We start from the raw sequence: 12,024 nt of genomic DNA, 5'->3' as shown, positions 1-12,024 counted from the left end.
TTGAAGAGGTGTTGAGGTATCAAAACAATGGAAACCCACCAGAAGTGACCCCATTTTGGAAATTACACCCCTCAAGGAATTCATTTATGGTTTTTGTTATCATTTTGACCGCACAGTTTTTTCACAGCACCTATTTGAATTGGGCTGTGAAATGAAAAAAATGATATTTTTTCCAATAAGATGTCATTTTTGATCAAAATTTCTTATTTTCACAGGGAACAACATACCCCATTTTGTTGCCCAATTTGTCCTTAGTGCGGCAATACCCCATTTGTGGTGATAAACTGCCGTTTGGGCCCATGGGAGGGCTCAGACGGAAAGGAGCGCTATGTGTTTGTTGGAGTCCAGATTTTGCTGGATTGGTTTTCGGGTGCCATGTCGCATTTGCAGAGGCCCAGAGGTATCAAAGCAATGGAAACCAACCAGAAGTGACCCCATTTTGGAAACTACACCCCTCAAGGAATTCATTTATGGTTTTTGTTATCATTTTGACTGCACAGTTTTTTCACAGCATCTATTTGAATTGGGCTGTGAAATGAAAAAAATGATATTTTTTCCAATAAGATGTCATTTTTTATCAAAATTTCTTATTTTCACAGGGAACAACATACCCCATTTTGTTGCCCAATTTGTCCATAGTGCGGCAATACCCCATTTGTGGTGATAAACTGCCGTTTGGGCCCATGGGAGGGCTCAGACGGAAAGGAGCGCTATGTGTTTGTTGGAGTCCAGATTTTGCTGGATTGGTTTTCGGGTGCCATGTCGCATTTGCAGAGGCCCAGAGGTATCAAAACAATGGAAACCCACCAGAAGTGACCCCATTTTGGAAACTACACCCCTCAAGGAATTCATTTATGGTTTTTGTTATCATTTTGACAGCACAGTTTTTTCAGAGCACCTATTTGAATTGGGCTGTGAAATTTAAAAAATGATATTTTTTCCAATAAGATGTCATTTTTGATCAAAATTTCTTATTTTCACAAGGAACAACATACCCCATTTTGTTGCCCAATTTGTCCTTAGTGCGGCAATACCCCATTTGTGGTGATAAACTGCCGTTTGGGCCCATGGGAGGGCTCAGAAGAAAAGGACCACCATTTGGCCTACTGGAGCTTTTCTGGTGCTAAGTCATGTATGCAGAAGCCCCTGAGGTACCAGTACAGTTGAAACCCCCGAGAAGTGACCCCATTTTAAAAACTACACCCCTTAAGACATTCATCTAGAGGTGTAGTAAGCATTTTGACCCCACAGGTACTGTGTAAAAGATAATGCGCAGCAGATGGTGCAGTGTGAGATTTGCAATTTTATATATATATATGCCATTTCAGTGTCCAATATAGTGTGCCCAGCATGCGCCACCGGAGATATACACCCCTTAAATTGTAATGTGGGTTCTCCTGGGTACGGCAATACCCTACATGTGGCTGTTATCAGCTGCCTGGGCATACGGCAGGGCTCAGAAGGGAAAGATGAGGGGGGTAAGCTGTGCGGAGTGCATCAGGGTAAATTAAAAATCAAGGGATGTATGATACATTTTAAAACAATCTTTTATACAGAGCTCTGGTTTTTCGAGACACGTGTCACATTGGTATATTGTGTTCTTCCTTATCCCCCTCTTATAGCAGACTCTGCACCTCTTTTGACTCTTTCCCTTTCCACCGGTTTGGGGAACCTCTCCTGGAAAGTGTTGCCCTGGTACGATGCGTGTGGCCTCGCTTCCAGAAGTACTGGGTGCCCCCCCTTCCTGGTCCCTAAAGATTAGATCTTGAAATTCCAGGAAAGTTCCCCTCTGGCCTGAACATCGACGTAGCACGTACACATTGTACAATGCCATCTGTATGATGTGCCCGGCCAGCTTCTTATACCACACCGCATGGCGCTGTAGGGCTTCAGGACTTGATTTGACAAATCCATCCCTCCCATGTACCTATTGTAGTCCAGGATGCAGTCTGGTTTGCGGGTGGCCTTTCCTTCATATATCCTAAATCTGTAGGTATACCCTGATGCCCTCTCGCAGCTTATACATCTTCACGCCATACCTTGCCCTCTTACCTGGCAGGTACTGGCGGAATTGAACCCTCCCTTTAAAATGTACCAGGGACTCATCAATAGAAAAACACTTCTCGGGGGTGTATGCTTGGGAAAACCGGGCACTGAAACGGTCTAATAGGGGTCTCCGTTTATCCAAACGGTCAAAACTGGGGTCATCTCGGGGTGGGCACGGCTCATTATCAGTATAATGTAAGAAGCGAAGTATTGCCTCATTTATTTATTTTTTTAGGTTCCAGTTCATTTCTGAAGTTGCTTTGAGGGGCCCATATATTAGAAACCCCTATCAAACACCCCATTTTAGAAACTAGACCCCTCAAAGTTTTCACAACAGCATTTAGAAAGTTTATGAACCCTTTAGGTGTTTCACAGAAATTTAGAGCAAAGTAGAGGTGAAATTTACTCTTTTTATACCATTTTTTTTATAACACAAAAGGATTTATCAGAGAAACACAACTCAATACTTATTGCCCAGATTCTGCAGTTTTGAGAAATATCCCACATGTGGCCCTCGGGCGGTAATGGACTGAAGCACCGGCCTCCGAAGCAAAGGAGCACCTAGTGGATTTTGAGCCCTCTTTTTTATTAGGCACCATGTCCGGTTTGAAGAGGTCTTGTGGTGCCAAAACATTGGAAACCCCCCAAAAGTGACCCCAATTTGGAAACTAGACCCCTTGAGGAATCCATTGTAGTTTTCTTGGGGTGCATGCGGCTTTTTGATCAGTTTTTATTCCATTTTTAGGTGGCGTGGTGACTAATAAACAGCAATTCTACTATTGTTTTTGTATACTTTTTTTTTTACAGCGTTCACCGTGCACTATAAATGACATATTCACTTTATTCTGCGGGGCGATACGATCACGTCGATACCAGATGTTTATAGTTTTTTTATGTCTTATGGCGTTTGCACAATAAAATACGTTTTGTAAACAATCATTCACTTTTTGTGTTACCTTATTCTAAGAGCCAGAACGTTTTTATTTTTCAATCAATAAAGCCGTGCGAGGACTTATTTTTTGCGTAACGAACTGTAGTTTCGATCAGGACCATTTTTCGGTACATGCGACTTTTTGATCTCTTTTTATTCCATTTTTTGGGAGGTGAAGTGACCAAAGAATTGTGATTGTGGTACGGTTTATCAATATATTTTTTTACGGCGTTCACCGTGCGGGATAAATAACAAAATAATTTTGTAGTTCAGGCCGTTACGGACGCGGCGATACCAATTATGTATAGTTTATTTGTTTGTTTATATATTTTTATTAATAATAAAGGACTGATAAGGGAAAAAGTGGGACTTTTACTTTTATTACTTTTAAAACTTTTATTTTCTTATTTTTACACATCTTTTTTTTACTTTTTTTTTTACTTTATTACTTTGTCCCACTAGGGGACATGAGGGCAGGAGGCCCTGATCGCTATTCTAATACACTGCACTACATGCGTAGTGCAGTGTATTAGAGCTGTCAGCTACTCACTGACAGCAAGCATAGTGGGTCCTGACGTTGTCAGGACCCACTAGGCTTCCGTCTATGGCATAGCCGGACGCCATTGTTTGGTGTCCGGTTGCCATAGTCACCATCGCCGGCCGCTATCGTGTAGCAGGCCGGCGATGGCGGATTAACCCCTAAGAAGCCGCGATCGCTATTGAACGCGGCTTCTGAGGGGTTAATCGGCGGGGGAGCTCCGCGATCGGTCCCGGCACATTGAGCAGTGATAGTCTGCTGTCGGAAACAGCAGCTATCACAGCTCATGAACGCGCCCCGCGCGAACGGCGCCGTGTTTACTCCATGACCTACTATTAGGTCACTGAGCGCGAACGCTACAGTTAGCATGACCTAATAGTAGGTCATGGAGCGTTAAGGGGTTAATAAAGCAGTCGCTTTTTATTAGGTCAACGGTAAAAGTTGTTTGATAGATTTGAAATTCTACTTTGCCTTTTTTTTTTATTCACTTGATATTTGCTTGTAAATCTTTTAAATGGCCTTATAGAATAAACTGTTTAATGTGAAACTGTCAAGTGCCGATCATTGTAACTCGCACCAGGTTAATCTAATGCTATTTTTATATCCTGACTTCATGATGTTGGAAACCTTAAGCGACTTTCTCTAAAAACATTAATCCGTTCACAACATGATGTGTAAACTTTTTATTTTTCTTTTGTACCAACTTTAAGAACTCTTACGTTTGTTTCGGTTCGATTTTTTTTCGTGAATAAAATGAATATTGTGTGTGTGTGTGGTATATGGACAAAAGTATTGGGACACCTACACATTACACCTACACATTACACCTACACATTACACCTACACATTACACCTACACATTACACCTACACAAGCTTTTATGACATCCCATTCTAAATCCATAGGCTTAATATGGAGTTGCTCCACCCATTGCGGCCAAAACATCTTCCACTCTTCTGGGAAGACTTTCTACAAGATTTTCCCCTTTCATCCAGGAGAGTATTTGTGAGGTCAGACACACTCCTCCATCAGACGACCAGATAGAGAAGCGTGATTCATCACTCCACAGAACACGTTATGGATACCCATGCCGTGAAGCTCCCAGCGCACAGTTTTTGTGAGGATGATAATGTCAATGGAGGTCTGGAGCTCTGCAGTTATTGAGTCTGCAGAGCGTTGGCCACTTTTATGTACTATGCGCCTCAGCACTCGGCGACCCCGCTCTGTAAAATTTTACATTGGCTGCCTCCTCGTGGTTGAGTTGCTGTGGTTCCTAAACGCTTCCGCTTTGCAATAATACCAGTCATAGTTGATCATGGAATATCTAGGAAGGAAGAAATTTCACGAACTGACTTATTGCAACGGTAGCGTCCTATTACAGGACCACGCTGGAATTCAGCGAGCTCTTTAGAACAACGTATTTTCACCAATGTTTGTAAGGCTGAGCGTTTTGCTCGGTTTTTATGGTGTCTTTATTTTTTTTTTTTTAGTGCGGTCACATGTTACATTAAAGTCTATAGTAAAATATAAAATGCCCTACACACAACTGCGTTTTGGTTTGTGGCGTTTTTAACCCTTTCCAGCCGCAGCCATTTTTCAGATTTTCATTTTCATTTTTTTCTCCCCATGTTCCAAAAGCCATAATTTTTTTTATTTCTACGTCGATATAGTCCTATGAGGGCTTGATTTTTTTTCAGGATGAGTTGTAGTTTTTCTTGACATCATGTATTGTTCCATATAATGTACTAGGAAACTGTAAAAAAATTATTTGTGGGGTAAAAAAAAAAACTGCGATTCCTTCATAGTTTTTTTGCGCTTCGTTTTTACGGCACACACCGTGCAATTAAAACTACATGTGAACTTTTTTTCTGGGGGGGTCAATACAATTACGGAGATACCAAATTTATATATATATATATATTTTACTACTTTTACAAGGAAAAACGAACTGTAAAATATAAAATTTATTTTGTCGTCAAATTCTGAGAGCCATAACTTTTTTATTTTTCCATCGATTGAGTGGCATGAGTGCATATTTTTTGCAGGACGAGCTATAGTTTTTAGTGGTACCGTTTTGGGGTACATGCAAGCTTTTGATCACTTTTTTTTATTACACTTTGTTTTGTGGGAGATGAAGTAATTCTGGCGGTTTAATTTTTTTTTGTTTTACGGCGTTCACCGTTCATGTTAAATAATGATATATTGTAATAGCTCACACTTTTACAGATGCAGCGATATCAATTATGTTGTTTTTTTTTTACACAATGCTTTAAGGGGAAAATGGAAAAAAGGTGTGTTTTTTCTATTAACTTTATTTTTTTGGCACATAAAAAACCCTTATTTAACTGTATTATACTTTTTTTTTTTTAATTGGTCACCCTAGGGGACTTGAACCAGCGATAGTTGGATCGCTTGCTCTATATACTGCAATACTAATCTATTGCAGTATATAGTCTTTCTGAAAGGCAGGGCTTAATAGGGTCACAAAGATGGCAGACTTGGGGGACTTCATTTAGGCCCCCAGGCTGCCATAACAACCATCGGCACCCCCACAATCGTGTCACGGGGGGCCGATATGATGTTAGAGAGGGTCGCCCCCTTCTTTTTAATATATTAAATGCTGCGGTCACTATTGACAGTGGCGTTTAATGGTATTAACGATCCCGCTCGTTACAGTGAAGTGTTGGCTGTAACATACATCCGACACCCGCTTTGTATGGAGCCTGCTAAATGCTTTCCCTGCCCGGTTATGACGTAAGGGTTAAGGCAATTTTGGGGTCGGTGGCATTTTTTTTTTTATAAAAGCAGCATTCTCTGGGTCTGGCGTTTTTTTTACAGGCTTTTTTCCCATAGGCTTCTCTATAGAACTTCGAAAGAAAACGCAATGAAAAAAACTTACAAAGTGACCCTAAATTTCAAAACGCTATTAAAATACATGTAACGTTTTAATAATGCTAGCATTCTTAGAAGCAGTTTTTGATGCAGTTTAAATTGCCCGAAAAAGATTTAGAGTGAAGCTGTCCTGTTAGATATGATGTCCCATCTGTGGGCAGTTTTTTGGAAAAACTTTAGTTTAAAGGGGTTGTCCAATCATGGGGCGATTTTTCATACTAACTACCAGGCACCGAAAGTTATGCAGTGGTCGTGCCTGAAGCAGATGCCTCCGTACGCTGTATTGCGGCCATGCTGGATTCCTGCAGCTCTGCTCCTATTTATTTGCTAAGCAGTGGTCGGAGCCTTCTGCTTCTGGCACCGAGCACTGCATAACTTAGGCTGCCTCTGGGTGCCGGAACAGCTGATCGGTGTGGGGTCTGGATGTTGGACCCCCACTGGTCATATACGAATTACAAGCAAATGACAAAAGAGAGCTACATTAATTTAAAATCACTGAAAAAGGCCATACTTACTCACAAGGGCAGGTACACACACCAATTCCCAGCAGAGTAACTGTTCACCAGTATATTGCACCTGAGCAATCTCCCTCTATGTAGCCTTGTAGTTTGTCTGCATCCTGCTGAGAATTGGTGTGTGTACCTGCCCTTGTGAGTAAGTATGGCCTTTTTCAGTGATTTTATATTTACAATTTTTGTGATTCTCAATACGATGTGGACCCTTGACGCGGGTTGCGAGCTTGCGTATTTTGGCCAAAATATCAAATAATATATGTTTATTATGGATGTTTATAGTTTATCATGGATATCTTTTCACGATGCATCCAGGCCTTGTAACGTTGGTAGAGAATAGTGGGTTAGTACTTTGTGTGGTACACTAAGGTGCTGGGCAGCCCGTCTGATCTAATAGTATGGGCGCAACTAATAGGCTGTAAGCCAGCATAGTGCACTACATGTAACCGTGTGACTGGCACACTTATAGAAGCTATATCTATGTGCAATGATAATACTAAGCAGCCACCCCCCTCATGAGTTGTAGGCGTGAGAGTGTCTGTTCATCAGTATATTGCACCTCTGCAATCTCTCTCTATGTAGCCTTGTGGCTTGTCTGCATTCTGCTGGGAATTGGTGTATAACCTGCCCTTGTATGAGTAAGGCCGGATTCACACGAGCGTGTGCGTTTTGCGCGCGCAAAAGTCCCGTGTGGCATGAGTATTTGATGCGTGCCTGCGTGATTTCCACGCATATGGCAGTGTGATGACACTCTGTTTTTATGTTTACAAACCTAAAAGCAGGAGGTGCTTTTCTTTTTTCATTCATTTATTTTACTACTGTAGCGGGAATCACGCGGAAGTGCTTCCGTGTGCCGTGCACGATTTTCAAGCACCCATTGACTTCAATGGGTGCGTGATGCGAGAAAAACGGCCAGGTATAGGTCATGTTGTGCGTTTTACGCAGCGCACATACGCTGCGTGAAAATCACGGACTGTCTGAACTAACATAGGTTCGTGCGATTTTCGAGCGCGTATCACGGACGTAATACACGTTCGTGTGAATAGGGCCTAAGTACGGCCTGTTCAGTGATTTTTAATTTATTTACTGATAGTAGGAAAAAACACCTTCTGCCTGGACAACCCATTTAGCTTGTCATTTATTCATTTAAGTTCCTGCTCTTTAGGCTTACGAGTCCAGTGGGTGGTTCTATTTTGTGATTGACAGCCTTTCCTTTGTGAGCAATCAATTGCTGTGTAAGCCAGCCTACTGGACTCAAAAGCTGGGAGTTAGCAGGGATTTCTGTAAATAAATTACAAGTTATTCTGAATCTTTTCCCACATAACTATATATAAATCTGATCTGCTGCTCCTGCTTTAGAACATGCTTCCCGCAGATAGGGCATCATATTCAACATGACCGGTTCACTTAAAACTTGTATTTACTCTTCTGCGAATCTCAGCACTGGCTTCTTGTGAATTTGACCACTTTGTCTCTAAATAAAATAGATACAAACCGATAATTATTAACAACTACTACCACCATCATAATCATCCTCCTCTTCCTCCCTTATGTCTATTACACTATTTCACACAACACTACTGTTCACACTGTTTATACTTGAGTTGTATTTATATGCCTAGATGCAAAATTAGCGGCCATTTATCAGAAACTGGCCTATTGTTTTCTAATGAACAATTCTGTTTGGTTTTTCATTTTCCATGTCACTATCTATGTAAAGAAAAATCTAGAAGTATTGCAGTTTTGACACTGGCCACTGGGCCCTCTCAATAAGTTAAGACCTTATTCACAAGACATGGATAATGGGCCGGGTGACAGTCGCACGGCTGCATTAAAAATAATGACAAAATAATGCATGTCTATGGGACTTTTCACACAGCCGTTTATTTAACAGACTGTGAGAACGGCTCTGAAAAAATAGGACATATCCTATTTTTGCCCATTTTCCCGCATCCCTCAATAGACAAGTCTATAAGGGTTCCGTGAAAATGGGTCCCGCACGGGTGCAAATTGGCCGTGAAAAACTGACATTTTTCACGGCCGATTTGACTCCCGATCATGTCAATAAAGCCTATCCGCTTTGGCTGGATTCAGACTTGGCATATTTTTCCTCCGCAGAAAATCCACTACAAAATCTGCATGTCTGATATTATATATGATTTATTTGATTTGGATACAAATTTGAATAGGGATTAGCCGCTCAATTGCTGTGGATTTTACCCTTTGCTTGCGGTGGAAAAATACGCCACATGGGAATCCAGCCTTTATAGGACTTTCAGCAGTCCTCTCATCAAATAAACTGGCCAGATAATTCTGGACCCGATTGCATATATTTATTGTTTATATGTTATCCCCTTAACGACCGGCGTATAATGTTTCTACATCGGCGGTTAGGGGTGCCGCCTTTTCACTTCGGTGCTTCAGAAGAAGTTTTCCCGCATTGTGCGGGGTGCTCCTGATGTATTGCAGTGTATTATAAAGATGACACAGTAAAGTCCCCTAGTGGGACTAAAAAAAAGTTTATCGTTTGTAATAAATAAATATAAGTCCCAAGTAAAAAAAAATAAAAACCCACTTTTTCCCCTTACGAAATACTTTATTATGAAAAAAAGTGAAAAGTTACACATATTTGGCATCGCTGCGTCCGTAACAATCCCAACTATAAAGCGATTGCGTTATTTAACGCCATAAAAAACAATGACAGAATTGCAGTTTTCTGTTCATCCTGCCTTAAAAAAAAAAATGGCATTAAAAAGTGATCGAGAATTCGCATCTACTTCAAAATGGTACCAATAAAAACTACAAGTCGTCCCGCAAAAAAAATCCCTCATACAGTTATGTCAGCAGAAAAATAAAAGTTACGACACAAAAACAAATAATTCAGAAAAAAAAGTGTTTTTACTTTGTAAAAGTAGTAAAACATAAAGAAAACGATATACATTTGCTATCGCCGCAATTGTAATGACCCGCTGAATAAAGTTATTATGTGATTTATACCACACGGTAGACAATGTAAATTTTAGACCCACAAAAGTGGCGAAACTTCAGCGTTTTTTTTTCCGTACTACCCCACTAAAAATTTTATTAAAGTTAATCAATAAATTCTAAGTACTCCAAAATGGTGCTATTAAAAAATACAACTTGTCCTGCAAAAAAAAGGTCCTTATACAGCTATGTCAACGGAAAACAAAAAAAACGTATAACTGAATGCGACAATGAAAAAACGTAAAGAATTGCTTGGTAAGTTCTATTCATATGTCTGCAAGTATTAAAGAAAACATGCACACCCCCACACAAAAATAAACGGTGTACTTTATGGACCCTGCTATTTTTCGGTGTGTGGGTGTAAGTTTTTTTTTTTACTCTGTGCGGCGATGTGCGAGTTTATTCCAGAATCCACATGGTCGGTCCTTTCTCTTGCAGGTTATGTCCAAAGTTTAATCCGTCGTGTTGTGAATAACGTGAATATAGTGGTGAATAACCTGATCTTAAAGTACGTGGAGGATGATATTGTCCTGTCCGTCAACATCACTTGCGCAGAGTGTTACACGGTGGATGAGTTCTGGGACCGAGCTTTTATGGACATCTCTGGTGAGCTGTAACTCTGAATGTTTGTGTTTCGACTCTTAACTCTTTATGTGCAATGTTAACTTTTTGTATTTTATAGTCTGCCATGCTCTGAAAGCAAAAAGTTCATTTATTGATAAGTTGCTGGAAAACACATCGTATTCTTTGGGTGACGGGTTATTTTTAAATGTTACATTCATTTATTAGAATGGTGTAGCTATGTGCCGAATGCATTGGGAAAATACATTTTTCCAGGTTTGAGGTTTCACTTATAGCATTCTATGGACTGGCTAGTTAATATGTAAACCAGAATTTGACGTATTTTTAAGATGAATAAAAAGTTGCATTATGGACCCGACATAGAGCAGAGGCTCTAGCTTATGATTTATGTGTTTTTCGATTCCAGCCACTGAACTTGTCCTTAGGAAAGTTATAAATTTTTCGGATTGCACCGTTTGTCTTGACAAAAGAAATGCCAGCGGGAAAATAGAATTTTATCAGGATCCACTTCTGTACAAGTGTTCATTCCGAACTCGCCTACACTTTACGTATGACAGCCTTAACTCCAAAATGCCTGCAGTGATCAAGGTAATTGCCTCCTAATATATATTTTTTAAAGTTTCATGTACGTGGAAGTCTGGAATTCATTGGTTGAAATCACAATGTTATACTGTAATTTGTGAGGTCGGTGATCTATCCAGCTCATATTGTTGTCTGACATTTTTTTGCACTATGTGCTTTTCAGGTGCGCGGCTTCTTAATCTTTCTCTAGTGGGGCCTCACCAGCCAGAACGTGGTGATGCCTAAGCCTCATCATTGCTCGCAGTCCACGCCAATTCCTTAAAATTATTTAAATTTACCTGAAGACTTATCTCTTGACCCAATTAGAATATTAAAATTACCACACAAAGGTTGTTTCTACAGCAGGTGCATGGACTTCCGCAAGCCTCATTCAGATGATTTAGACGGTTGCAGGAATTTCTACAACAAATCTGCTTCATATGAAAATATCCTTGAAGCTGTAGACCAGTAATGGAAGGATCCCACTGCTTAACCTAAGCAAGAAATCAGGAGTCCTATTTAGCCAGATTGAAAAGGGTAGAGCTACGTATTTGACACTGTACTGATGGACATGGAGGGAGACCTTTTTGTAGTAGTTTTCTAACCACATTCAGTTAGGGCCTGTTCACATCACAGTTCACTTTCCGTTGAGTGTTTCCGTTGGATGTTTTCCGTCATGGAACCCCGCAACGGAGAATCAAACCGAAATCCGTCGTAAAATCGGAAACCATTAGCAGTATTTCCGTCACCATTGATATCAATGGTGATGCAAACGGAAGCTGCGGTTTCCGTTTGACTTTCCGTTGCGGGGTTCCACGACGAAAACCTCCGATGGAACCCCTGAACGGAAAGCGAACGGTGATGTGAACAGGCCCTAAGACGCTTTCATCAGTATCATTGCTGATAAAGATGAAGCAACCAGTTATTAAAAGAAGCAGTTTTGAGTCCACAAAACTGCGGACAGCGCTATGTAGAGG

At 40.6% G+C, this 12,024-nt stretch overlaps 1 protein-coding gene across 3 annotated transcripts in view; it reads left to right on the top strand.

The window, feature by feature from the left end:
• VPS13B (vacuolar protein sorting 13 homolog B) overlaps window positions 1–12,024 on the top strand; it is an 886,671-nt gene that overhangs the window by 111,703 nt on the left and 762,944 nt on the right. For all 3 annotated transcript variants that reach the window (XM_075825953.1, XM_075825951.1, XM_075825952.1), the window contains exons 5-6: window positions 10,343–10,510; window positions 10,893–11,074. In XM_075825953.1, coding sequence (XP_075682068.1) covers window positions 10,343–10,510; window positions 10,893–11,074 — 350 coding nt within the window. The remainder of the gene's footprint in view (window positions 1–10,342; window positions 10,511–10,892; window positions 11,075–12,024) is intronic.

Source organism: Rhinoderma darwinii, chromosome 5, assembly GCF_050947455.1.
Source record: "Rhinoderma darwinii isolate aRhiDar2 chromosome 5, aRhiDar2.hap1, whole genome shotgun sequence".
NCBI classification, from domain to species: domain Eukaryota; kingdom Metazoa; phylum Chordata; class Amphibia; order Anura; family Rhinodermatidae; genus Rhinoderma; species Rhinoderma darwinii.
Note: the sequence above shows the minus strand (reverse complement) of the source record. Positions and strands in the feature narration are given on the sequence as shown.